Genomic DNA, 27824 nt, shown 5'->3' with positions numbered 1-27824 from the left:
AATAGCAGAGTTATATGTAATGATATCTTGGAAAAGTATAAACAATTGACTAGTGAACACTACGTGTTTGGGGATGTATAAACAAACTACAGGGCTCTGTTTAGTTTAAATACATTACTTCTGTGACATTATTCCCCTGAGCCTGGGTGAATTGGCATGCTCTGCTCTCTAACGCCATTGAAATTAACAGTGCTGAGCACCTAGTGAAGCACGGATGACATAGGGATGGAACTGGGTGAATCAGAGCTATAGCATTTTTCTTTATCAAATCAATGTTTGATAAAAGAAAGCAAATACGGCTTTTCATTAAAAATACTGGGTCTTTCCAAATAATTCAAAATGCAAGAAAAACAATTGAAAAACCTTTTGGAAATAATGTACCTCTTCAATACATGTACAGGCCAAGTCATTCCATTTTACAAAAATATCATATGAAGAAAAAACTCTACTATGTATATTATAAATCTGATTAAAATGTTATGTAGGAGTTCGATTTTTTTAATGGGAGATGGGCAAATTTGTTAAGGAGAAAAATATCAATAAGAATTATTATCAAATTTACTTTTGGGAAACAAAATAAATGTCAAAAGTGGTATCCCAACACAAAAAATTCCTACTAATTTACATGGGTTAGGTATATTGACTGCATAACATTATCATGAACTACATGAACAAGGAATGTTATTTCCCAAAAACTTTTATTGTTTAGGGATCAGTTTTCTTATTAAAAATATTTGTGTGTGTGTGTGATGTCTTATTTACGTGTATGTGTTTTTTAGGGCTGTATCAATATATCGAATAATCAATATGTATCGATATTCAAGAATATATCGTATCGAAAAATAACTTCCAATATGTATCAGACAGGCAGATTTTCTTTTAATTCTGTGAAAAAAGATTGGAATTTCAATCTCCAAAGGTGATATTTTTCACTGTTTTGAATTAAAATTGATCAATAATGATATAATCATTAAGGAGATAGCACATCTTAGATAAATATTATAAAATACATAGACAACTTTATCTAACATGTTTTTTTTCACAGTCATTAAAAGTTTGAATTTGAAGTGTAATTTGTTATGACAGTGAGACAAGAACTTCGAAATGGGATATAAAACAATTAGTTTTTATAAAATTCATGCATTAAATGAATTATAAGACTTTTTTTAGACTTTTTTTTAAAGAATCCAATACATCGGATATCGCATAATAAAATATCGTATCGTATCTTTTTTTTTTTTTTTTGCTCAATACACAGCCCTAGTGTTTTTCTTAAATCATGGACATGGACCCCCCTCCACCCCAACAAAATAAATAAATAAATAAAATAAAAACAAGCAGTCTCATTGCTGCTATGCACAACATTTGATAACATACACTGGATGTCATAGAATTTCTAATTTTCTCAAATAATAATGATAATTATGACTACATACTTGATTGGTATAGGATCCTTCTCAGTAACGAACTGCTGCTGCAACAGGTGTCATGACCGGATAGATTACACTGAAACCAAAGGCAGCACATTAGTTTATTTATCAAAACAATAAATTTCGCATTCATAATTTACTGTTATTTAGAAGTGTCTAATCTAGCATTTCAATAGGCTATGATAACTTTGAGAAAGTTATTGATTACATCTTTTATTTCCATTTTTTATGCAAACAATACACGGAATACATGATTTATCATACATTTAAATAAATATTTGCATATATACCTTGATACATCCTCAATAGTGAGGGACTGCAACATCCTGTTTTTTATCCAGCAAAGTAGTTTTTCTGTTTCATGACTATACTCTAAGTTGAAATCGAGAACATGGGTTTGCTATGTTTGAGTGATCCACATGCCAAAAGTCTGATAACACACCCACAATCATTTCAGTGTGGAATGTCTTGATTGACACTTCTTCAAACAGTGGCACGGTGTTTCCATTCAAATATGTAGGTCAACTGCACATGAAGAGCTTGCTTTAATTGACTAACAGGAATAGTATTCATCAGAAGACAGTGTACTGTAGTTTGATTGAATGGGGAATTCAGAAACGGAGAAATTGACAATGATATACCTGTGTATTATACTGTGATACGGTCAAATAATTATTCTTGTTCAAGCACTTGATGTATGCGATGAAGATTTGTATGAACAAACTTGGCCGGGATACATATCAGTAGAGACACATCTCTGTAATATTATTTGATTTTCAATTAAATGAGTGGATATTCAGCCAAATAAAAATGATTGGTCATTTACATTTGAATCTCGGATGAAATAAACTAGAAAAGCTAAGGGTAAGGATACTTAGTTTCAATTTTTATCATTTCATAAATATTAACAACAATTTTTAATATTTAAGAAAATTTTCATTGTTACATTTCTTTTTATTTTAATTTTTATGTGTATGGGTAGAAATCATTGTTTTATATGGCAGCTTTATATCAAATCGGTGAAAATTTATATGGGTTCAGGAGAATACAGTATAACTTTTTTGATTGATTGATGGTTGTAGTTCTGAATGTCTCTTGGAGGGAAATGTCACTTGTATGAGAGGTCACCTGATGCTGGTGAAGACTTCAAATTTAGACCTTTACTTATTCGCAGGATACTCAGGGCAATTGAACAGTAAAGGTTCTCTGGCATGCAAACACCTCAGACACGGTGCGCCCGTCGAGGTCTCATTTGAAAGACCTGCAACTTAAAATTCAAAGTACCAAACTTTTGTGAAGGAACAGTTTCTACCTATATTCCTTTTATCATTTTTGTAACCAGGGCACAAACCCGAGATCACAGAGAGAAAGCTCTACCGACTAATCGAGCTACATGACAGTACTTTACATACACTGTATTCTCTCCCAGTTCCCTTTGCCATATGAAATTAAGGCTCATAAATCACAAACCGCATTTTGCTTTACTTAAATTGCAGGTTTGAATCTTTAAAATGATAAATGATATTTATATTTACAAGCAATATGTGAAAATCCAGGATTTTTTTTTTTTTTCAAGGGGGGGGGGGGAGGGTTGTTCCACACCCTACACAAGAATGTACATGTAGGCCTAAATATAGCTCTTTTTTCAGTGTTCCCTTTCCTACAAGAAAATATCTATTAATTCATAAGTTAACGGGAATCTTTAATGATAGATGGAAAAGAACCATATGATTGACACAGCACTCAAATAATTATATACATTTAAAATATTTCTTTATACTTGATCCAGAAGAATTACAAATGGTGAACCATGAATGAACCATGTCTTGCTGTACAGGAAATGCAAATTGATTATGAAATCTCTGCACTCTGTCGCTTTAAAATTATTGTAGTTAAAGTGCAGAAAAACCACCACATTTACAAAAAAGGTTTTAAATTCATCAATTTTCTACCTTCTCAAATAGCATCACTTAAAGAATCCCATATACTTGAAGACACATTGACCAACATCTTTTTCTCAGTTTCCTACAAACTATATATATATTTTTTTTTTTTGATAAATTTTAAGCAGACAATATCTTTCTTTGTCCAGAGAAGTTTCATCCTTGATGTTTGATCTTGTGATCTTAATATCAACAGGAGTCATCTACTCCTTAGGGGATACCAGCGTACTTTCTTTCTCAAATCCGCTGTTTTCATGTAAAAAGAGGTTAAATTTAAAATGGGAAGAGGAACGTTTGTTATGTGTTCAGGTTTATGAAGCCAGTGTCTACAGATAGGAGAGGAACGTTCCTCTAATGAAGCCAGTGCCAACAAATAGGAGAGGAACGTTCCTCTTATGAAGCCAGTGTCAATAGGAGAGGAGCGTTCCTCTTATGAAACCAGTGTCAATAGGAGATGAACGTTCCTCTTATGAAGCCAGTGCCAACAAATAGGAGAGGAACGTTCCTCTTATGAAGCCAGTGCCAACATTTAGGAGAGGAACGTTCCTCAGATTCATTGGGTTCAGATTCATGTATATATTGTTAATATTTTAAAATGGGAAGAGGAACGTTCCTCAAATGTTCAGTGTATTTAGATTGATGTTTGTTGTATCATTGATTAGAATTGGTAGAGGAACGTTCCTCAGATATAATCTGTATTAGGGTTTATATATATAGTATGTATTATCAATTGAAATTGATAGAGGAACGTTCCTCGTATAGCATTGTATATACAAACACATATTTATTATAAGCAATCTGAAATAAAAGAGGAACATTCCTCAAATACAGTTTTTGTGCATAGAACCAAGAAGACAACAAGGAAGATTTCTGATGAAGAGGAACGTTCCTCCCTTAAATTGCACTTAAAGTGGCAATTTTCTCAAAAAGCTCCCTGGTAGAGGCTCAATTATTGACTTTTAGACCATTTTCGACTTCAGATTTGAAAAAAAAGGAATTTTGATTTTCTCTTTTTGATTTGGATTGTGTTTGTTTAACATGTAATTTTTGGAGGCTTCCATACCAACGAATGAAATTGAAATTTAGCTGATCCCGTCTAAATTGTGACGTAAGCGGTCCAATATCTCAATCACGAGTCCAATCTCTCACTCTGTGGTCAAACATTGATTTCTTTATGACCGCTCAGTAAAACATTAGAAATGTTGGACTTTTTTGGTATACATTTAAATAGGAACTAATTTTTTAAAGGTATAACAATACTACGTTCTTCAGTTACACTCATTGTTAATCTTATTTCAATAGAATGTGGAAATGGAACATATGGAGATACATGTATAGAGAGATGTGGGACTTGTATTGGTTTAAAGCAATGCCATCACATCAATGGGTCATGCCCTGATGGGTGTGAAGCTGGATATCAAGGGGAACTTTGCCAAAATGGTATCACATTAATTGCTTTTTTAATGTATATTCACATTTTCAGCATAGGATTAGTCAAAAATTCACATTAGATCAGAAAAAAAAATGATAACCTGTACATATTATATTTTAAGAATCATTTTTAAATTATAAAAGGTTGTTCGAGCGGAAAATTTGGTATTAACTGTGATGAAGACTGTAATGAGAATTGTGCTGAACCCTATAAATGTAATGGAACGACTGGAGAATGTGAGGGCGGATGTCAGCCTGGTTGGGAAGGACTTCAGTGCAAAGATGGTATTATGTAGTTGCAGAAATAAAAAGAATAATTTTTTTACGCCTATCCAAACTTATCCTACCCACACACAACAACAACAACAACAACAAAAATAAATAAATAAAAACAAAAATTTTCTGAAAGGTTGTCAATGAAAATGAGCAAGATGACCTTCAGCATTTAACGCCTCATGTATTGAACCCTGACCTTGTAAAGCAAATTTACTTACTCGATATATTAAATTCAAAAATCCATATTTCATTTCTAATCCAAATTTCTAAGTTTGCAGAGAAAATATGTATGGTAAATACTGTACTATTTTATGCGGATTCTGCCGCTACTCCACATGCCACCACGTGAATGGATCCTGTTTCGGAGGATGTGCAAAGGGATTTCATGGGGCTCTCTGCAACAAAGGTAATATACTCTTCCCCTCTCTGATGAGAGAGAGAGAGAGGGGGGGATTAAATTGTCCCTACATACAATGTATGTAGATTTACAATCCATATTCTATTTCATAGCTTGATAGAAAAGAAAGAAAATATAAGCATCTAGCTAGATATGCTTATAAACATTCCTTGTGGTTTATCTATTCATGTATTTATTAAAGCATGTAAAGCAGGATTTTATGGAGAAGACTGCATAGAGGAATGCAGTCCTTTCTGCAGGACACCACGTGACTGTAACCATATGACTGGGCATTGTAACAAGGGATGTATTGGCGGATGGCAGGGTGTGAAATGTTTGGAAGGTCAATGTTTGTAGTTAATATTTATGTAGGCACTGTAACATATGTTATTTTGTAAATGCATGAAACCAAAATTTAAACTGATATATCTTTTCTTTTATATGCAATTTCAGAGAAATCGGTAAATTTGCAGTGTTCGTCACGATTCTACGGTGTTCTTGCAGCTCTATGCGTCAGTATAACAATAATCATTGTCCTGCTAGTCTTCACATATATTAATAGGTAAGCTTTTTTTTTTAAATCTTTTTTATATAAGGTATATAAATGTATTTTAAAGTTCTAAGGATTTTATACCTCAATATTTCTTTTTTCACTAGGAAAATTAATTACCGATCACAACAAATGCATTTTAAGTTCTAAGGATTGAATATCTTAATATTTCTATTTTTTTCCTAGTAAAATTAATGACCAATCACTAAATTCATTGATTTAAAAAGAAATGTATAACTTAAGATCTTTTGGTACATTACTTTTCAAAACCTAATTGTTCATACTGATGATAATATCATGATATTAAGATATATTATATTCAGATTTATTTATCTATTCATATTTTATGTATAACTTTAGAAGAAGGGCCAAAGAAATATACAAAAAGCAGAATGTGACAAACGACATAGAGGTTATGACAGGAAAATTGGATCTCCAAATGATTTCTGGTACAACAGTCGAGGATGAGAGCAGCAAATATCAAGAGCTTGGGGAATTGTCGCTGTCATCAGATTATGACCATCTTCGATAATCCTCTTCTGCACTTATATACACTATGAAATAAAACAAATTGCTTTTAATGGAGTCCAAAGAATAAAAATGGAAAGGCAATGGTTAAGACATATACATACATGTAAAAGGCAATATTTATGGTTTTCGTACCCCCTCCTTTACTAAGACGGTTTAATGAAAATCTGATTGTTTGTGAATATTCTACTAATTGATATTTTTATATCACTGAAAGGAGATAGAGATATTTAATGCAAGCATATGCTATATAATCAACGTTTATTGTGACATCATTTCATAAAATAAATAAAAGAAAACAATTGACTTTTTTCACAGTGACGTAATGAGAAGTCGATGTATTCAGCATATTCAATTTTTGGCTGTGACGCTTGAAAAAAAAATGTTTTCATGTGTTTAAAAATTCAATGCGCAAATACATTTTTTATAAAACAGTCACAAATGTGAATATAAGTAATGATTTATCATTGATATTCATTTAAGAGATGATAGGGGATCGGTCATTATTAAATTAACAATAAAGACCATAAAAATTAGATTTGATCAATTCACATTGAAACCCGTATTTACATCACAAGGGTTTTAAAAGTATAACTTATTTCATAAAGTATGTAAAAGGTAAAGATGTGTGGAAAAATGCTCTTTCCATTTGATAAGTTTAGACCAAAAAAAGAGTTATCTGGCTTAGTACCATAAGAAGCATTTATAGCTACATATATTCCATCCATCATTCTATGCCGAAATTTTTAATACCTGAAATTAACATGCATATGCTGGCTGTACAAACAACAAATCAAAACTAAAACTGTTTAGCTAATGAACTTTTCCAAGAAGCGCTGACTTTTACAATCGAGAGTTGACGATTACACTAGGACGGTATACGGAAGCTCCTTTGGGATGAAAATATTTAGCTTAACAGTTAATTAAACAATAATAACTACAACTATGAACTGTTATGTAGCTAAGCTAAAAGCATTGCTGGTGCTGGTTTACAAAAACAAAAGAGGTGGGGGAAAATCAATTTCAGTATATTTACTTGTCACTATGGCACGTATATCTAAAAGCTGTTAGCCACAAAAAATTGCTAAAAAACAAGTGCAATTTAAAAGCTATATACACAATAGTAATAAGCATATCTAGCAATGTGCAAATATCTCTGGGGCAGAAACATTGCCTAAATAAGCGAAATCATCGCCAACAATGCAATGGGGCCATAACATTGCCCAAATAAGCAAAAATGCATCGCCAAAAATGCAATGGGGCAAAAACATTGCCCAAATAAGCAAAAATGCATCGCCAATAAAGGACTAGTCACGAACAAATACGAGTATAGAAAAATGCAGCCATGTTAATTAAATGACTGAAACTAAGACCCCATAACTAGTCATAGCGCAGCCATGGCCCAAACTCTCCCTGTGTTGGTGAAACCTTTAATTTAGGGTTTGAAAGGAAAGCCTGCAACCCTTGTTGTAACCTATATAAAATATATTGTTTCCCAAATCTGAGCGGTGTACCTCGTCACCCAAAAACATATGTGGACAATCAGGGCGAATCTCAGGGTACCTAATATATCCCCCCCCCCAAAGCCTTTATTAAAAATGTTGCAACACTGCTATTGAGGCGCTTTCTTATCTTCTCCATAACTTGCTGGTTAATGCCCTCCCTCCAATGTAGCCTAGGCAAAATTTGAGACCAAACTATGATTGTTGAGGGCAACTGTTGCGCCAGTTTTTGTAGGGTCCTAATTATCTGAAACCTTAAATCTACTGACTTACCTCCTCCGGGAACAGATATGTTGTTACCCCCACAATGAATAACTAAGAAGTGAGGAGGGTCGTAAATCCTTAGCAAGGTCCTGATCTTAGGGAAAACTTCCCACCATTTCATCCCCCCTTTCCCTGCCAGAGAATGGATGCATGTTGTCTCTCTATCTCTAGATTAGCACGGAAACTAGATTTCCTTGCATGACAAAAAGCTCTCTTTATTATAGATGAGCCAACCACCCATATTCTACGCTCTTAATAAAGAAACAGAAAGAAAACACAAATGCGAAATGTTTACAAACATGCAACAAAAACAAACTTACCCAAGCTTGCACTGGTACCTAGACATGTGACACTTAAAATGTACTCATTTCTCTATATACAACTCGTCTACTTCCAAATGTGCCTAAACATACAACGAGACTTCCATCTACCATGTGCGAGATGTCTTGCACACTAGTGCCATTATCCCATGCATTGGAGGTCGCCCCAATGCGAAATGAATGAGTTTTGTAAAATTCTTTATCTAAACTTAATTATTGCTGAATGACTCTCAGAAATACAGATTCAACTTCATATCGTGTAGTTGGTAAGCCAGAAATATGACAGAAGAAAGCCTCTGGGAAATTTGGTCTTGCATGCATATATGTTTGCAATATTTGAATTGGGCAAACTTGTCCCTGAGAGGAAGACAATTGAACTGTTGTACCCTTACCCTCCTGATCCGTTTTAAAATGCCTCAATAGCATGACAGTTGATTTATTGCTTCCTACGCAAACATCACCCATTTGAATAGCATGACCGGGTTTATCTCTGGAGTTTTGCACAAGCTCTATCATTCTGAAGAAGCCAAAAAGGCCGTTGAGAAAACTGCACTAAACATCATGGATTCATATGTCAACAGGCACATTTTTGGCAGTATAACAATCATGCTTACTAGTATGTCTAAAGTAATGGGTTTGCTTGTGTCTATCCTAGCATTAGCCTTACTCCATCCCAAGAGCATCTTATTAAGAATAAATGATTTGATTGTGTCTTGAAGACCATTGATCTTACAAAAAATTGATATTCCCGCTATGTAAGCTCTTACTGTACTTAGGGCAAAGTGCCTGTATGAAAGATAGGCCACAAAATTCACTAAGTCCTGAGTAACTGTGGGTCAGAGCTCATCACGCTGGTACAGCGAAATGAATTAAATTGACTAACTGAAGCTATGTGCAGTTTTTAGTGCATTCAGACACTGAACAACTTAGCAACTCTTCAATTCTTTGTTGTAGATTATATGTATGAAGGAGGCAGGGATTGCTGTTGGTAGTGGATCGGCCTCTGAGAAGTAGCACCACCCTAACAAAAAAATACTATAGTAAACTATAGTTAACTATAGTTTACTATAGTTAACTATAGTACCAAAGTAAAAACTTTGGAACTTTGATTTACTATAGTGAAAACTTTGGAACTTTGATTTACTATAGTAAAAACTTTGGAACTTTGATTTACTATAGTGAAAACTTTGGAACTTTGATTTACTATAGTAAAAACTTTGGAACTTTGATTTACTATAGTGAAAACTTTGGAACTTTGATTTACTATAGTAAAAACTTTGGAACTTTGATTTACTATGGTGAAAACTTTGGAACTTTGATTTACTATAGTGAAAACTTTGGAACTTTGATTTACTATAGTTAAAACTTTGAAACTTTGATTAATTACGATAAATCCCGTGGAATTATGTTTTTGATTCCCATTCTTTACATTTTATGATATTTCAAGTTTTAGATTCATAAAAGCTTTAGAGAACATTTTGAAAACCCGACCCCTCCCCTAAAAGAATAATGTACAAGATATGAATTTCAATGTAAAGGTTGTCGCTTGCGCCGATTAATAAGCAATATTTATTTTAATGTTTTTAATTTTAATGTTATGCAGATGTAACGTAAGTTTTGTTTATGGGGAAAAATAATATATTATAAAAATTTTGTGTCATTAAGAATCAAAATATCTGCTTCATCAACTTCAGTCAACATGTATTTTTTTTTTAATTATAAATGTAAATATTGCATTTGAATTAACTACTTTGTATATTTAGATAAAGATGTACAACAAAAACCAGCCCCAACCAACCCCATATCCACCCCTTCCCCTAAAACGTCTAAATAATAATAAAAAAATAATAAAAGTAAATAAGTTGTTAAACTAATGAAAAAACTTTGAAACTTTGATTAAGTATAAGGAAAACATTGAAACTTTAATTAATTATAGTAAAAACTTTGGAACTTTGATTTACTATAGTAAAAACTTTGGAACTTTGATTTATTATAGTGAAAACTTTGGAACTTTGATTAACTATAGTAAAAACTTTGAAACTTTGATTTACTATAGTGAAAACTTTGGAACTTTGATTTACTATAGTAAAAACTTTGGAACTTTGATTTACTATAGTGAAAACTTTGGAACTTTGATTTACTATAGTTAAAACTTTGGAACTTTGATTTACTATAGTGAAAACTTTGGAACTTTGATTTACTATAGTTAAAACTTTGGAACTTTGATTTACTATAGTGAAAACTTTAGAACTTTGATTTACTATAGTTAACTATAGTAAACTATAGTTAACTATAGTTTACTATAGTATTTTTTTGTTAGGGCACATTGTTGCAGTGACTTTGACTTCTTATCACCCATTCAAGGAAAGTTGAAAATTCCTCAAAGGTAGCACAGCTTATCGAACATCCAAATGGCAGACACTTGTCTATAAATATCTTGTCTTTAATTTTGTAACCTAGTAATTCAAAATCAGATGGGTGAACTGGTAATAACCGAAAAGCATTCTTAATTTCTTACCGTGATCTGAGAGCCTCCCTGCCCAGATAGGCCAACATTTCTAAGGCCTTATCAAAGGAGATATACTTGACTGAACAATACTCGTGATCAATGAAATCACTGACGCTTTTTCCTAGGGGCAGAATAAATGGTGAATAAGTCAAAATGTGCAATCTTTTTAGGCACCATGCCAACTGGGGATAATCTTAGGTTAGGCAAGGGGGATTTATCAAAAGGGCCAGCCACTCTTCCCAGGGCAAAGATACTGTTGCATGAGGATGAGGATGAGCTAATGCATGAATCGTCGAAAAAATAAGAAAGGCGTCTATCCATACTTGTATGTCTGTAATGGGTTTGGCTTTAGACTTAGTCGTGACTACAAGATTACCATCTTTTAAAGAAAAATATATGGTTTCATCATTGGGGTCAGTTTCTGCGACATTACTAAGCAGTGTACCTAATTAATGTACTCGCCATTGGCATTCTTAATTTTTACATTGTTTGGGACATTATGTCCCAGCTCATTTTCATAGCTGGGTACAGCAGCCCCAAATGTGCTAGAAATTTTTGTATCACCTGACGTTTTGTCCAAATATGACGTAATGTCCTTTTAATGCTGGAAGGCTGGTGTTAACAGGTAGTTGATAATGGTCATGTGCTGGAGGATCCAACGGCAAAAAGGGGGCAGGCGATGTTCCTCTTTCGTGGCGTGGGCTGACTGTTGCTCTCTGCTTTGCGCTTCGGCATTCTGTTTCTATCTTTAGTCTTGTCTTGCAATAAAAAAAATGTATAAATATCCTTTACAAAATAGAAACGCTCAAGTAATCCATAATTATAATCCTGTTAAGAATTAATGATGTTATTCTTATCATCTTATATATATATATATATATATATATATATATATATATATATATATAGATATAGATATAGATATATATATATATATATATATATATAAACTTATAAAACTATGATGAAATATTTTTGTTAGAAATTAGACAAGCTAAAACAATGAGAAAACTTCTTTGATTTCCAATGCGTCCTTACCTTTGAAAGTTTCTGCACAGACTGATGATACAATCTGGCGTGACGTCAATGCCTCTGTTAAGGCGACACTAATAATCCTGGGAAAGAGTGGAATAATATGTAGAAAAGTTAGCTAAATACACTGACAGCCGAACCCGACCAAAATTAAAAAAAAAAAATAAAGGTATTTCATGTCATCAGTCTGTGCAGAAACTTTCAAAAGTAAGGACGCTTTGGAAATCGGAAAAGTTTTTTCAATGTTTTAGCTTTGATAAATATCTTTAACCTTAATTGGTTCAATCTCATTAAATGTCAAAGTAAGCAGTCGACTGTTAAAGTCAGCGCTTCTCGCAAAAGTCCAGTAGCAAGTATTCAAAAAAGTTGTTTTTTTTAAACAAACATTTAATGTAATACTTACAATTATGAGGCATGGATACTTTTCTAAATACAAATTTTAAGAAAATAGTATAGCGTTATATAAGTAATGTGTATCAGAATGTGAGATAAGCATACCAAAGAAAAATAACGGCGGTATTGTTTATTAACCTATTTAATCTGCAAATAAAACAGACTTGGTGTAAAGGAACTTTTTCATCCTGTTTATGCCGGTCATTGGTATTTGTTAACACCGGAGACGGTATGTGCCGAAACGAGCCTTTTTTCCTTTGGAATATGCCATAAAATGTATACCTAGACTTTCGTCATGTATCCTCTTCGGAAGTTATTTTTTATGCCAACTTTTCCAAATTTTTCATTCAATTCATATTTACCATGTTATTTGAGCCTTTCTCCGTCTTCCCAGTATAAAATGTATACCGTGTATAATCGGACAGATATCGGATTTTTTGAGAGTTTATCACTGTTAATTTCTTATCCATAAATTATTTGCCAGATCTATTAAAGATTTTAGAAAAATCGGTACTTTTTGAGCAATGGAAGGTACTTTGAAACACGTCAAGTGATAATCGTTTATGAAAGTAAGAACTTTTCCTGATGTTGGATGAAAGAAATAAGGCTACCATGCATATGCATCAAACTTAAGTGCTCTTAGCATTTAATTATCTTATATCTGTTTGACTATTAAACACTTTAACTGGGAATTGATTACAGATTCAGACAAAAAATCTGTACCGACTTAGAAAAAGGGTAGATGGCAAACTCCTCTAATATGATTTAAAAAATACAACGACTTAAAGGCAAGAAGACTTATATGCGAGTATATACGTTTAACGGGAAAAAATGGTATTTATTCCAGTTGCTTTTTATGGGTAAAAAGTGACAACTAAGAGCATATTAAAGCATTCAATGCAATATAACAAAAACTGAAGATATTATTTATGAACATTTTCTTTTTATATTTATATACAGTGAATATGCAAAGTTAAAAAAAAATGAAGATATTTTCTTTGTCATTATGTCATTATGAATTCAATTGTTAAATTCTGTTGACGTTACAGTGTACTTTTATTCTCCAAGACCTTAGACAACACCCACCCCACCTAAACCCCCTTTCCACTATATTTCTTTTTAATGGGAATTTAAAAAAAAAAAAAATGTTAAGCAACAACGTACACATTCTTGCCAATATTAAGTGGTTCTCGATTTTCGTTTAAGTATTTATTTAAGATTAAAAAAAAATTAAAAAATGAAATATCTTACAAGGACACCAATCATAATGGAAATAATGTAAGGGTTAAAGTTTTTGAACCCCATATCTCATTGCTTCCTCCATTCTGTCATTACACGGAAGGTTTCAGATCAGTTCACACAACTGAGAACAGTAATCAGTAATATATATATATATATATATATATATATATATATATATATATATATATATATATATATATATATATATATATATATATATATATATATATATATATATATATTTAAACCGGAGAGTTTAAAGCGCCGCTAATAGCCCTCTAAAACATATTTACGCCCGTAAGTCGTATTAGCGACTTTGCTTTGACATGACGTTTGTTAGTTTAGCAGTCATTTTTATTATATTAAGAACTGATTATAACTTTGCCTATGGTAAGTATCTTATATTTATGTCGATTTGTTTATAATATGAAAATTTATTTACAATGAAAATCATGCATTTCTCCCTAAAAAGACATGACCGGAGGCAGGTACCTGATTAGTGTTCCCTGATACGTGTTGGACCTACATTTTGCATCTAGTTATTGACATTTTCTCTTGTTAACCCATCGGTATTGGCAGTGAAAGTCAGGTGTCTTTCGAATATAATATGTGCATTAAATTGAAATCATACACTGTACGTTTGTTAGGCTACATCCAGGTTTCTTGAGTTGGTGAAATCTGCAAAACAATATGAGGACCAAGAAATGAATTTGATAAGCCTTGGAGCTAGTGGTTTCCTGATTCCTGTTAAAAATTTATTCAAAATCCTAAAACTGAATTGAAGTACTCATGAAAAAATAAATAATCAAAAGCTTGTTACATTCAGCTGCTATAAATAATGAAATATCTATCAGCAGGGTTAAGTACTTAAACAATGACTTTTTATTAAAGTTAACCAAAAAGTAACCAATTTGAAATATGTATGAGGAGCCTGTTAATAAGCATATACCTGTACTGCATGTATCTTGTGTGATTTATTAGTACGTGTAATTATTATGTCGCCCCGAACGAAGTCGGGCGACATATTGCTATTGTACGCATAAAAGCCTTGTCCGGGGATTTTCTCGCAGATGGCTGGGACAATCTTCCTGAAACTTTTCACAAAAGAGGATCACTAGTTGTACGTGTGCAGTGCAGACTTTCAGTTTCAAAATGGCTACTGTTGCCATGGAAACTTGCGAAAAGTGAGGAATTTTGTCCGGGAGTGTTCTCTCTGGTCCTCAGAACATTCTTCATGAAACTTTATAGAAATGATGATCATTAACCGTGGTTGTGCGATTCGCATTTAAAATTTTCTAATTGTGAATTGTTGCCATGAAACAGAGGAAAAGTGAAAATTCTTTAACTTCGATTTTCTCAGTAACTGCTCAGGACATCATTTTGAAACTTTAATGGATGATTCCATGCATTGTGTCAAAGTGATTTCTTTAAAAAAAAAACCTGGAATTGGGCGCACACAGTTATCATGGAAACAAAACGGAAAAAAGGTATTATGCTCACATATGTTCTCAGAGGTGGCTTGGACAATCTTGATGAAACTTTACAGAAGTTATAATAAGAAACTCTAGGTGTGCAAACAACATCCAATTTTTGCTAAATTCTTACCGTTGCCATGAAAACGGACGAAAAGTATTTTTTTTTTTCTATTTTTCTCAGTAACTACGCAAGCAATCTTTTGGAAACTTTAAAGGTTTATTCCTTCTAGTGGATCAAATTGTTTTTCGCAAAAAATTTGAGCAGGTCCATCGCTTCAGGCACCGGAACGAAGTCGTATTTTGGTTCACCTTAGATTTGTACTCGAGCGTTCTCGTAGATAGCTTTCAAAATCTTCATGAAACTTTACAGAAATAATAATCACCAACCCTAGTTATGCATGGAATATTTTATTTTTTCAAAGTTTGTCGCTGATGCAAGGTAAGGAACAAATGATTTAAGAAAAGTCGCGGTCACTTGGCCATTATATGCTATCAAAAGTTTCTTTTTATCAAAGTACTGAAAGGACTGATGCGAGTTGATGGTTTTCCAAGCTTAGCTAATGGGTATTGCTTTACTGATGAAAAAATGAAATGTCTGTATAAAAACAGAATTTTAAATTTCCATTTGATTTCTGATGTCAATTTCATGACATGATGCAATGTGTTTTAAAATCCAATTTACAGATGATACTTTATGAAATTATGATAAAACGATATTTCTTTCTTTTACAGTATAATTATACAAGTTTAACATTTATTGAGCATTGGTACCTTATTTTAAGAAATGAAATGAACTTGCGCAACTATCATAAAATATATTAAAATCACATTTGTTGACATTCCTTATAGTGTATGCAGCAAGTATGTTTTTGACAAGTGTCGTTTTTCTGTGATAATTTTTTTTCTTGAGTAATGCTTTATTTTCACATGCAGTCTTCAAAAAATCTGGTAACTAATAAATGTAAAGTCAAAAAAGTTATTGTACATTTTTACTACCCTCCCCATTACACACACACGCGTGCGAGTCTCACCCAGAATAACAACATCAAATATTTCCCTTAACCCGAAATCAACCTCTGATCGACTTTAAATCTACCAAAGGCCCAAAATAAATTTTCATTAAAATTTGCATGTCTTTGACTCAATTAGTTAATCGCCGAATATATGTAAGATGAACAGAGATATCAAATTTACTTTTTGTAAATCAATTCTCCTTAATATTGAGTTTATATTCTGCTGCCATGATGCTTTCTCTGTTGCGTGTGTGTAAATCATCTTATCTACGATTACTTCATCTTAATAAACCACTTGTATTAGTTAAACTATTTCCGGTATCAGTAGTGACTAAAAACAAGCAATATTATTTCTTCAATACAATCCAATTCTCCGGATATGTTAGTGTTAGTTACATGTATAAATACCTGTGTTCTGATGTATTTCATGTTAGAAATAAAACACAAAAAGAGGTTTTTGAGGAAATCAAATTTTTTATTAATCACCAATCCTGCCTGTCAAAACTATTATCTCCACACAACAAATCCTCCACAATCCAAGAGTCGGTAGTCCAGTCCCAGCAACTGGACCCTGTGTTTTTAAAAAAGCTTCTTTAAAAACAACAACAACAACAACAAAAACAGAATAATACAATTTTAGACCATTTCTGATAAAGCCAGTTTAGGGCGACATACGCTATTGCTTGCAATAGCAGACTTTCTAGTTGAAGATTATTATTCTGGTACGCTGATTCATTTTCATCATTTATTTTTTTTCAAACGAATTCATGCAATGGTTTAAAATCCTGGTCAGCTTTTCCTTTCCAGAGATTCCAGACAACAGAGATTCAGACGTTCAACACTAGGCCGTAACTTTAGAATTTTTACCCATATCAGAAATATCTGTTCTAAAATAATTGGAATATACCCTTAGAAATATGTGTGGTTGACACGACTTGTAAAAAATGAAAAATCCTTGATTTTATATATGTAGAAACTATTAAAAAAAATATCATAAAGTTTTCTTCAATATAAATACGGAATATTGATATCTCAGATAAGACAGTACGACTTTTTGCAGCACGTTTGTATATCCTAGTTTTTTTTTTTTTTTTTTTTTTCTTTTTTTTTTTTTTTTTTTATTTTTTATTATTTTTTTTTGTTTTGTTTTGTTTTGTTTTTTTTTAATTAATGTTTGTTACCTGCGAAATGAAAAGAAGGGGGGGGGGGAGGGTAGTGTTGAATTCTTTACTTTTTCAGGGGTAGCGTTGAATTCTTTACTTTTTCAAAATGTTACTATTATCTAATGGTGAATAATTGTTTACTTTTTATCAGTGACTTCCTTTCACCTCGTAAAAAATGTTTTGTAATTTTTTTAAAAAAATGCTCTGAGTGCTATCTTAAGATACTGCCAGGTACCGTTTAAGGAAAGGCGCTGGCAACACGAAAAATAATGCTACGACTTTATACACTCTACTGCTTTAGGTTAAAATACCTTAACCAAAAAGCATTTAACCTAAAAACAAGAGCTCCCTGGAGAATAAAAATATCATACGGGACCCAAAATCACATAGAATCAATGATTCAATTCTCCCTTAATATTGATAGATAACTGCAAAGGATAAACTACATAAGGTACACAAGGTACATAGTGTAATATTGTAATTAGTTCAGAGTACTTAACAGTAAAGTAATTCAAACCACTTAAAAATAACAGGACATACCTGATTTCTCCAGAGATTAATTTTTTTCTTCTTAAAATATTTTTTTTAATGATCAAAGTCACTGTAACACTGCATGTTTACTCCTTGAGTATGTAATGGACATTAATGATGTCATTTGTCCTAGGCTTAAACTACAGACAAAATTACAGCACTCTATTTCTTCATATTTGCATATTCTATTCAATTTCAGGAGATAAGTTATATCTTTATAAACGGATATTATGAGAAAACATTACTACTCCATATGACGCCATCTTGCTTCCTATGGTGGCCTTATTACCCCCCCCCCCCCCCCCGTGTTAAAACATTTATCCATTCACAGTTCACAAACTTGTGACAGTATTCTATATGTCATGTCTATTCCCTATCATTATTATGCTTGATACAATGACTGCTCCCTTATCACGTGTTCAATAAAAGTGGAAGCCATTCCAAAGCCATGCTTGTTACTCTTTATCAATGGTGTTAGAAGTATTTACTGAATACTTGTGGTGAGTCAAACGTCTTGATCGCCTGTCATTTGTTTTAATTGCTCCAAATATTGAAGAATCTACCCGATTTTCCTTTGGACCGAATTTCCTCTGTTCGAAAAAAACAATGCCTGAAGAGTATGAGGAAGTTGAAGCAGCTCCTGCTGTAGTACAAAATTTTCATGTTTTTCCTATGAATATACCATTCCCTAAGCCCTTAGATTTGAAAGGTGACCTCGCTACCAGTTGGAAATATTTCAAAAGAGTGTGGGAAAACTATGAGATCGCTACTGGGTTGAGGGAGAGAGATACCCACCTCAGATGTGCAACATTCCTCACTTGTGTAGGACCAGATGGGTTACATGTTGTGGATGGAATAAAATTTGATTCAGAGGACGAAAAGAAGAATATCGATAAGGTTATTACGGTCCTATATGAGCGTTACATATTTAACTGTAGAAATCAGGAACAGTCTGAACATATAGATGCATATGTTGCAGAATTGCGTACACTAGCGAAAACATGCAAATTCGGAGACATGGAGGATGAGATTATAAGGGATCGTATCGTTATCGGAGTTCGAGATAACCATACCCGTAAAAAGTAGATAAGGGAGAAGAAACTGGACCTTCAGCGTTGCATAGATATATGCCGGTCGAATGAGAAATCTGAATCTCAACTCAAATCTATTGCAGATGTTCACCATGTCAAGGTCAAACAGAAAGTGAAATAAGATAATCATGGTAAAATGAGAAACGTAGAGACCACCGCACACAATCCATACCAACTGTTCAGTCTTGACAGTTACTGTGGGAGAACACATCCGCGCAGTCGAGAGAAATGCCCAGCGTTTGTACAGACTTGCAACTTATGTGGCGAGCAGAACCGTTGTGAGAGGAAATGTCCTAATAAAGAGCTCCAAGAGCAAAACATCATGAAAAACTTCGTGGTACATGGAACCGCAGAAAGTCCCAAGTTTAAGAGATTCGGACTCCTGAAAGTGACTCATCAGATGAACTTGTTCTTAGTATTGAACAAGTGCACTCGCTATCATCAAAACGTCATACGGCTGTTATGAATATCCATGACAAATATGTAGAGTTTCAGTTGGACAATGGGTCTTCAGCTAATATCTTGTCAGCTCATGTGTATGTGCGTCTCACAGGTGACAAAGAATTCCAGAATCTTAAGAAAGCAGATGTTACCCTACAGATGTACAACAAATCAAAAACCAAGGCTTTGGGCACCATTAGAATGTCTGTTCGAAATCCATGCAATAGAAAGAAGTATAATCTAGAATTCGTTATTGTGCCAGGCAAAGAACTACATTGTATTTTGGGTAAGCGAGCTATTGAAGGAATGGAAATTATTACTGTGCATACTGACAAATTCCTCACCAAGATACAAGTTCAGAATGACGCCATTTCACAGATTGACATTAAAGAAGAAATAAATGAGAAGTATGCAAATGTGTTCAAGGATCTAGGTAAACTGAATGGCAAGCTTCATTTGGAGGTCAAGGAAAGTGTGCGACCTGTACAGTTACCGCCTAGGAAAATACTGTTAGCCTTGAAACCAAAAGTGAAAGAAGAGCTAAACCGACTGGAGAAGTTAGGTGTCATTAAACCAGTTAACACGCCAACCGACTGGGTATCTGCCTTAGTGGTGGCTCCTAAACACCTACTATAGAGGATATTCTACCCGAATTGCATCAAGCTCATATATTCTCCATTGTTGATGCAAAGGATGGATTTTGGCACGTTGAGCTTGACAGTGATAGAAGCTATCTAACTACTTTTGCTACGCCATGGGGCAAATATCGCTGGTTGAGGACCCAATTTGGTATCTCGGTCGCACCTGAGGAGTTTCAGAGGAGAATGGACGACGCTGTAAGTGGCATTCCAGGTATCAGACCTATACATGATGATGTCTTAATTTACGGATGTGGCGAGACAGATGAAGAGGCTGAAAGGGATCATGATGTGAAATTTCGAGCACTAATGCAGAGATATATGGAGAGAAACATAAAGCTTAACCAGAGTAAGATGAAACTTAAGCTTACATCTGTCATTTATCTTGGATATGTGATCAGCAAGGATGGGTTGAATGTTGACCTACAAAAACTCAAGGCGATACATGAAATGCCTACCCCAGAAGACAAAGCAGGAGTTCAGAGATTATTGGGAATGACAAATTTTGTGCAACGTTTTGCACCGCAGTTGTCTGAGATTACCAGTACACTTCGAGATCTTCTGAGAGCAGAGACTCATTTTTTATGGGATCCGGATACCCACGGACAAGCATTTGACAAGGTCAAGGACACATTGTCTCGTGCACCAGTTGTTAAATTCTTTGATGCTAAGAAGAAACTGACTTTGCAATGTGATGCTTCTTCTATTGGACTAGGCGCATGCCTTATGCAAGACAATTATCCTATCGCATATGCTTTACGTTCGCTGACAGCCACAAAACAGAACTATGCACAAATAGAGAAGGATACTTTAGCTGCAGTGTTTGGCATGGAACATTTTGAAAATTATACATATGGACGACATGTTATGATACAGTCGGATCATAAACCCTTAGAAATCATTGAACGTAAAAACCTTCATAATGCACCAAGCGTCTTCAGAAAATGCTATTAAGACTGCAGAAATTTGACTACCGCATTGAGTACAAAAAGGACACAGAGATGTATTTTGCTGACACCTTAAGTAGGGCCTATCTTATCACTGACTCTGACTCATTTGAAGCGTGCATGACATACACAGCATCAACTACCGCACCTACTTAGCAATATCTGACGAACGATACTCACAGATAAAGGAAGCAACAGGAAAGGATGAATCTCTACAATTGCTGAAGAAGATAATACTTGACGGATGGCTTGACTCTTCGAAAGAAGTCCACTCTGATATACAAGTGTATTTTCCGTTTAGAGAGGAGTTAGTCGTTCAAAACGGTGTCATCTACAAGGCCGAGCGAGTTGTTGTTCCTAGATCTATCACACATAGTATAGTACAGCGTATACATAACTCTCATTTTGGTTTCCAAGGATGTATCCGTAGTGCTCAGGACTATGTCTACTGGCCAAATATGTCGAAGGACATTGAATCGTACATTGGTCAATGTGCTGCATGTAATACTTACCAGGATAATCAAAAGAAGGAGCCTATGATCAGCCATGAGATTCCTATTCGTCCTTGGCAAACAATAGGATGTGATCTGTTCGAATGTGAAAGCAAAGATTACCTCATACTCGCAGACTACTATTCAGATTACTTTGAGGTGGAGAGACTTCATAGTAAAACAGGTTCAATCATTCGCATGATGAAATCGCAGTTCGCGCGTCATGGAATCCCAGATAGAGTAATATCCGACAATGGACCGCCATTTGGAAGCAGAGTTTGCAGAATTCAGTAAAAGTTATGAATTCGAGCATGTTACATCGTCCCCTAGATATGCACAATCTAATGGCGAAGCCGAGAACTCTGTAAAGATTGCCAAACGGCTTATTCACAAGTGTGGAATGGACGGGAAAGATCCATTTTTGGCGCTTCTGGATGTACGCAATACGCATACCCAAGGAATAGGCTACTCACCTGCACAACGAATTATCGGTAGATGCACAAAATAGCTATTACCAGTAGCTGAACGTCTACTCAGACCACGCCATGCTGACCGCACCAGGGAAAATCTGTATGAACGCAAGGAACGTCAGACATACTACTATAATCGAGGAGCTAAGGAGCTGAAACCCTTATCAGAAGGAGATACCGTTCGTATTAGACCTGCAGGAAATGAAAAGGGATGGGAAAAGCATTTTTTCAGGAACAGAGATATATACGTTCGTACAAAGTGAGAACTGAGGATGGTCGTGTATATGGTTGCAATAGACGTCATCTCCGACATAGTCGAGAACCATTCCGTCCTGATCATGAAAATTCAGAGCCTGAACTACTGACTGAACAATCACAGTGCAATGATGACCCATTCCTATAATAGTCAGCAATGAACCAACACCAACTCCCAACATCAGAATTACGCAATACACAAGATTCCTTACCAGTTCAGCGTCCCAAGCAACCAGTATCATCATGTCCAATGAAAACACGTAAAGGTCGTGTAGTTGTGAAACCAATGCGTTACCGCGATGTGTAGGGCAAAGGTAGATAGTGAAAGAGGTAATAATAACTCTTCGTCTACCTATTTCTAAGATTAGCTTAGACTTCATGTAAATAAGTACTTGTCTTAGTTAAAACTTACTGTTTTTAGTTTAGTTTGCAAAAGAAGACTGTGTTGAGGGCATAATAATCCCTAGTCTCCTTAACAGAGCAAATAGCCTTGAATTTGCTTATTTGTTAGTCCGTCTTGATTGCTACTAAATCTTATTTCTCATTCTATAATGTAATATTGCATGTTGAATATACACACTGTTTTGTTTAATTTTAATAGTGATTTGATCATGGTTTTCAAACACTCAAATGGACAATCATTCGAGTAGTAAAGTTTCAGTATTAGCAGGAATTTGTATACTTAACATTTTAAAGAAAGGAGGATGTGACAATATTCAATATATAATGACTACTCCCTATCATTATTATGCATGATACAATGACTGCTCCCTTGTCACGTGTTCAATCAAAGTGGAAGCCATGCCAAAGCCATGCTTGTTATTTTTTATCAATCTATGAACTGATTTGTGATCGGGGACATCGTGATACAAACCTGACCTCATCTTTTCTGGAAAACATTGAATACCTCTAGCTTATTTACTTAAAGCAGGGACCTTTATACTAACGGGATAGGCAACTCTTGCAAGTCTCGCGATATCTCGTAAGTTGTGGGATTTCGTAAGTCAATTTTAGTTAAATATATTAACTAAATATATCTCTTTTGCAATCAATTATTTCAGAATAAAATCTTAATTTCTATCTATCAAAAAATTATTCAAGATTTGTTATAAGCACTGTTTTTACTCCTTATCTCAGAAGTAGTTACGTTTATTTAAAAATCAGTTTGTTCCCCTATCAGTGTATGCCCCTGATCGGCCGTATTTCCGAGAAATCGCCGATTTTGGTGGTTGTTTACTTAATATCTAAATTATTTTATAATATGTGCTTTAAAATTTATTAAACATCCATTCCGATACACACAAAAAACAGATTACAGTTATTAGAAAACAAGCTTTTTACTGGGGAAAAACGTTGTTTAAAAAACTTGCACTGTTGTGTTTGCCCTTTTGTATTAATAAACATGGCGCTGAAGGAGTTGCCTATCCCGTTAATATATAGGTCCCTGCTTAAAGATTCTGATTTTTAAAGATTGAAATTAAAAGAAATTGTGTTCAAATTTACACTTTTTTTTTTTTTTTTTTTTTTTTTTTGACAAATGATAACCGGTTTTTCAACCGATTATCGTCGTTCCGACCGAATAATCCTTAACCAGTTACAAATTGTCATCCCAATTGTTTTCATCTGTTTAATTAATACCTCTTTCAATTTTTTTTTTTCAGTTTTGGAATGAAGTTAACGAACAAGTGATAAGCCTTAAAAACAAACCCAAGAAAGTAAAACCACAATAAAAAAAAAATATGTGAATGTAAAACCTTCCTTAATTTTGAGATATTGTTGAGGTCTCTCTGTCTTGCATCAGGACTTACAGTGTCAATTTGATAACCTACAAGGTACAAAAATATTAAAATATCGATTTTAATATATCCTTTGGCCTATTATATGAAGAAAATATTTACATAGATGCGGTTTAATTTCATGAAATTGTTTGGTTAAAGGTATATTATTATGTGTATACAAGCATTTTGTTTAAGTTATATATTTCTATGGTTGACAGTTACGGACAAAACAAACACGTTCAACCACCTTCCCTACTTCGATTGTTGGTGAATCTCTAAGAAAATCATGGAAGTCATTGTTTGATTTAAAATTATCAGTTATGTTAAAAAAAATAAATCTTGCATTTTTGTTCTTTTTATCTAGGAATAAAATTCAGAACAAAAAGTTTAAAGTATACTGATAAGTGCAGCAATTCCTTACGACCACATCAGCAAAGTAGAAAAAGCACGGCCTCGTCATGTCATATATAAAAGAAAAGATATTGAATAATTATTTGAAAATCCAATGTTAATCTAATAGTAGATATAAAATGTCTTCAGAGATGTCAAACATGCCAAAATTAGACAAACTGTACAAACTCTAATATAAAGGAAAATTAAAAAAAAAAGATAATTTCTTACGTGTAAAATAGTGGAAGAAAATATACTGAAAAAAGAAGGATAAGCAATTATATGCAAAACACACTCACACACATATATATAATTGTGCATGCCATTTTTATTTTATCAGTTTTGTCAAGTTTCCCTTTATATCATGTCGATGTCTTGTATTTCCTAGCATTGTAATATATGATTGGTTTATTGATTGCATGTTGTTTTACGTTGTGTTCGAGAATTTTCCACTTATAAAGCGACGTCACCGTACAACGGTGAAGGACCTCAGATTTAGACTTTTTCAGCACTCTGACCATCGAGCAGTAAAGGATCTTTATCGTGCCACCATCTGTCGTCACCAGGGGGCTCAGTTTTAAAAGCTCATCATAAGGAGTTCCAAGCTCTTGGCGAAACTCAAGTTGCTTCTTATTTTTCATTGACTTGGATGAGTCGCGACCGGAGCTTTAATTCACAACCTTCCAGTTAATGAGCTAGCGCTCTGCTTTGTTATGTAATAGGAGTAAACTTTAGAACACCATCTTCATTAGTGGTTCTAGAATATATTTGTACACTCTCCTATAATTTCATGTTTATTATTTCCCAGGTTCTTGTTTTGATTTGAGATTCTGCTTGGTCTTATTTCCGAGCTTATTTGTACCTAAATTCAACACCTCATGTCAGTCGTAATGAAAACACCAGTTCCAACAAACAACAACATTTATTAACCTTTGTATAGACAAACAAAAAAAATATAGTATAAAAAAAAAAAACAACTGTAAATTCCTGCCTTATAGAAAAAATCCTAACAACCGTATAAAAATCACCCCCCCCCCCCCAACCTAGCGTACGGAAACGCTAGCCCAACCTAGCCGGGGGAAAAGGCCTAGGGTAATTTAGAAAAAACCCTTATTTATTTAAGAATACCTTAAAACCTATCTCCTAGCTTTTAGAATTATAGCCTAATAAATTTAACAGGAGCAATAGACGACGACAATTTAGTCAAAATGCCTAATATCTTAACATAATTTCTAAGGGTGCAACCTGTTAAATACCTAATAAACCTTTATTAAAGTGAGAGAACTTACAGCAAGTTAATGCTTTCAAAGATTCCCCACGTGTCTAACAGTTACACGGGTTTATATACTCTTTGAAAACAATAGAATCTTTAACTTGAAATCTAATGAATACACCCCAAGGGTATGAACTTTGACTGAAATTAGTAACACCCAAAAGGTTAACTTCCGTATTGAAAGCCAATGAGAATTTAGATCATCAAATATAAACATTTACCCGTAAGATTTGATGGAAGCAACACGTGCTATTATCTGAGAAGGTTTGTAAATATAAACCAAATGATATGGGGGATAAGGCAGTGTACCAATATATGCATGAAAACATTAATAACGACATTACATTTAAAATACAAGGCATAAATGCATATAATAAAATTCAGTCCTGCTACACTCCCCCCTTCTTAAGATGTAAATGATTATATCATTATTCAAAACAAATAAAAAATATATCAGGAATTAGATTCAATTAAACAATAATGTTAAAATAAGTCCTAATCAAATAGAACAGTGTTTATATTTTCTTTACGGTTTTCTGACAAGTAGGCCCCCAGAGGCGTCCAGTCACAACCAAACAGTCCTCTCCCTGGACCAGAACCTCCTTATCTATGGAGTTAGTTTCTGCTCGGACTAGGGTGTCTCCTGGCGTCGCAGTGACGGCTTCCCTTCTGAGCCTCGCCTGCTCATCTCGATATCTTTTCCTGGCATCTGATACTGGTGCCAGTGGCATCGTTAATTGCCCAGGGTCTTTGAACTTGATGTTTCGAACAATCTGTCCCACAGGACTGACGTCCTCCCCATGGCGTTGCCGACCATGTCTGCGTACTTGATTTTTCCTGTTGCTGGCGTATCGACAGTTGACTTTACTACAATAGAAGATTTCGATGTTTTCCTCGTGGATCTCCTGCCAATGTACTTTGCAAGACAGGTAGTTCGAGAACCAGCTGGTGCAATGGTCTGTAGGGCAGACCATCCCCCCTTCCTGCCATACTGGTCTAATGTCACGGTCAAGTTCATCCATCTCGGTCTGACTTACGAACAAATCCAAAACATCCATAAGGAGCAAATATCTGAAAAACAGTTGTACAACAAATATTAGATTTTATTTTCAAACAATTCAATTATGCCAAGGCAATATCAGAGTATAGGAATAGGGCCCAACAGTCTAGCTGTTTAATTAATATTCCAACTCTTTTATATTACCATGAAATAATAGATAAAAACAAATTTCTAAATGTTAATTATAGAAATTTGAAATTACAAATTATTAACGATAAAATTTAAAAAAAAAATGTAACTTTCAAATAACAGATAATTTTGAAAAATTCACTTATCTGAAATAAATTTGAATAATGTTATGGTGAGTAGATCTCTCTGGGTTTAATTGTTCTCCCAGCTCTTGTTTTTACAGGAGATTTTTGATCAGGTTGCACCAAAGGACTATTTGGAAGTGGTTCTGCTATTTCGCTCAAAGTTCCATCAGAAGTTTGGTTTTCATGATCTTCCAACCAATTGACTGGAGGTTGTCTCCCTTGGAATGGATTCAAATGATCCACATGGACAGTTATTGGGGTTCTTTCAGAGTTTAACTGGATTTCATAAGTAACATCTAAAATTTTCTGAATAATGAGATAGGGACCCGTCCAACCCTGACCTAATTTATATGACATTGCTGGTAAATACCACCTCCAAACCCATTCACCTGGTTCAAATTCTCTAGGTTTTAACCCTTTATCATAATAATGTGTCTGTCTCTGAGCAGCTATACCTAAATTCTGATATGCAAACTCAAACGCATTGTTCATTGACACTTCTAAACATTTTACATACATTGAAGGACACAATTTCCCTGGATTTGCTGGTGGTATCCCGACCATGATATCTAAAGGGCATGACATCTCCCGACCCAACATAAGCAAGTTTGGAGTACACTTTGTACTTATATGAGGGGTTGCACGATATGCCATCATGAGGTAAGGTAAATGGTCATCCCAGTCATCTTTATTTTCATTGACAAAAGCAGGCAACATGGCAATCAGAGTTCTATTAA

The 27824-nt window shown here is 34.1% G+C and overlaps 2 protein-coding genes across 2 annotated transcripts in view; both read left to right on the top strand.

Annotated features, from left to right (window-relative positions):
* LOC133203144 (multiple epidermal growth factor-like domains protein 10) overlaps positions 1 to 6806 on the top strand; it is a 43929-nt gene extending 37123 nt beyond the window's left edge. Inside the window, exons 7-12 of the mRNA XM_061338989.1 lie at positions 4676 to 4813; positions 4949 to 5089; positions 5352 to 5486; positions 5680 to 5820; positions 5931 to 6039; positions 6388 to 6806. Coding sequence (XP_061194973.1) covers positions 4676 to 4813; positions 4949 to 5089; positions 5352 to 5486; positions 5680 to 5820; positions 5931 to 6039; positions 6388 to 6559 — 836 coding nt within the window. The 3' untranslated portion in view covers positions 6560 to 6806. The remainder of the gene's footprint in view (positions 1 to 4675; positions 4814 to 4948; positions 5090 to 5351; positions 5487 to 5679; positions 5821 to 5930; positions 6040 to 6387) is intronic.
* Positions 6807 to 20355: 13549 nt separating this feature from the next.
* Positions 20356 to 21901, top strand: LOC133203143 (uncharacterized). Its single transcript, XM_061338988.1, has 2 exons — positions 20356 to 20990; positions 21250 to 21901. Exons 1-2 carry the CDS (start codon positions 20356 to 20358, stop codon positions 21899 to 21901), a joined length of 1287 nt encoding a protein of 428 aa, XP_061194972.1.
* Positions 21902 to 27824: the final 5923 nt, after the last annotated feature.

The sequence above is a fragment of the Saccostrea echinata genome, unplaced genomic scaffold (genome assembly GCF_033153115.1).
Source record: "Saccostrea echinata isolate AGI-Se365-2 ecotype Australia unplaced genomic scaffold, CSIRO_AGI_Sech_v1 ptg000048l, whole genome shotgun sequence".
NCBI classification, from domain to species: Eukaryota; Metazoa; Mollusca; class Bivalvia; order Ostreida; family Ostreidae; genus Saccostrea; species Saccostrea echinata.
This window is presented reverse-complemented; position numbering and strand designations above follow the sequence as displayed.

Excerpts from the sequence above, each read along its gene's own strand:
- LOC133203143 (XM_061338988.1), top strand. The coding sequence starts at position 20,356 with ATGGACGACGCTGTAAGTGGCATTCCAGGTATCAGACCTATACATGAT. Across the intron at positions 20,991-21,249 it reads AAGGATACTTTAGCTGCAGT|CATCAACTACCGCACCTACT; the intron begins GTTTGGCATGGA and ends TGACATACACAG.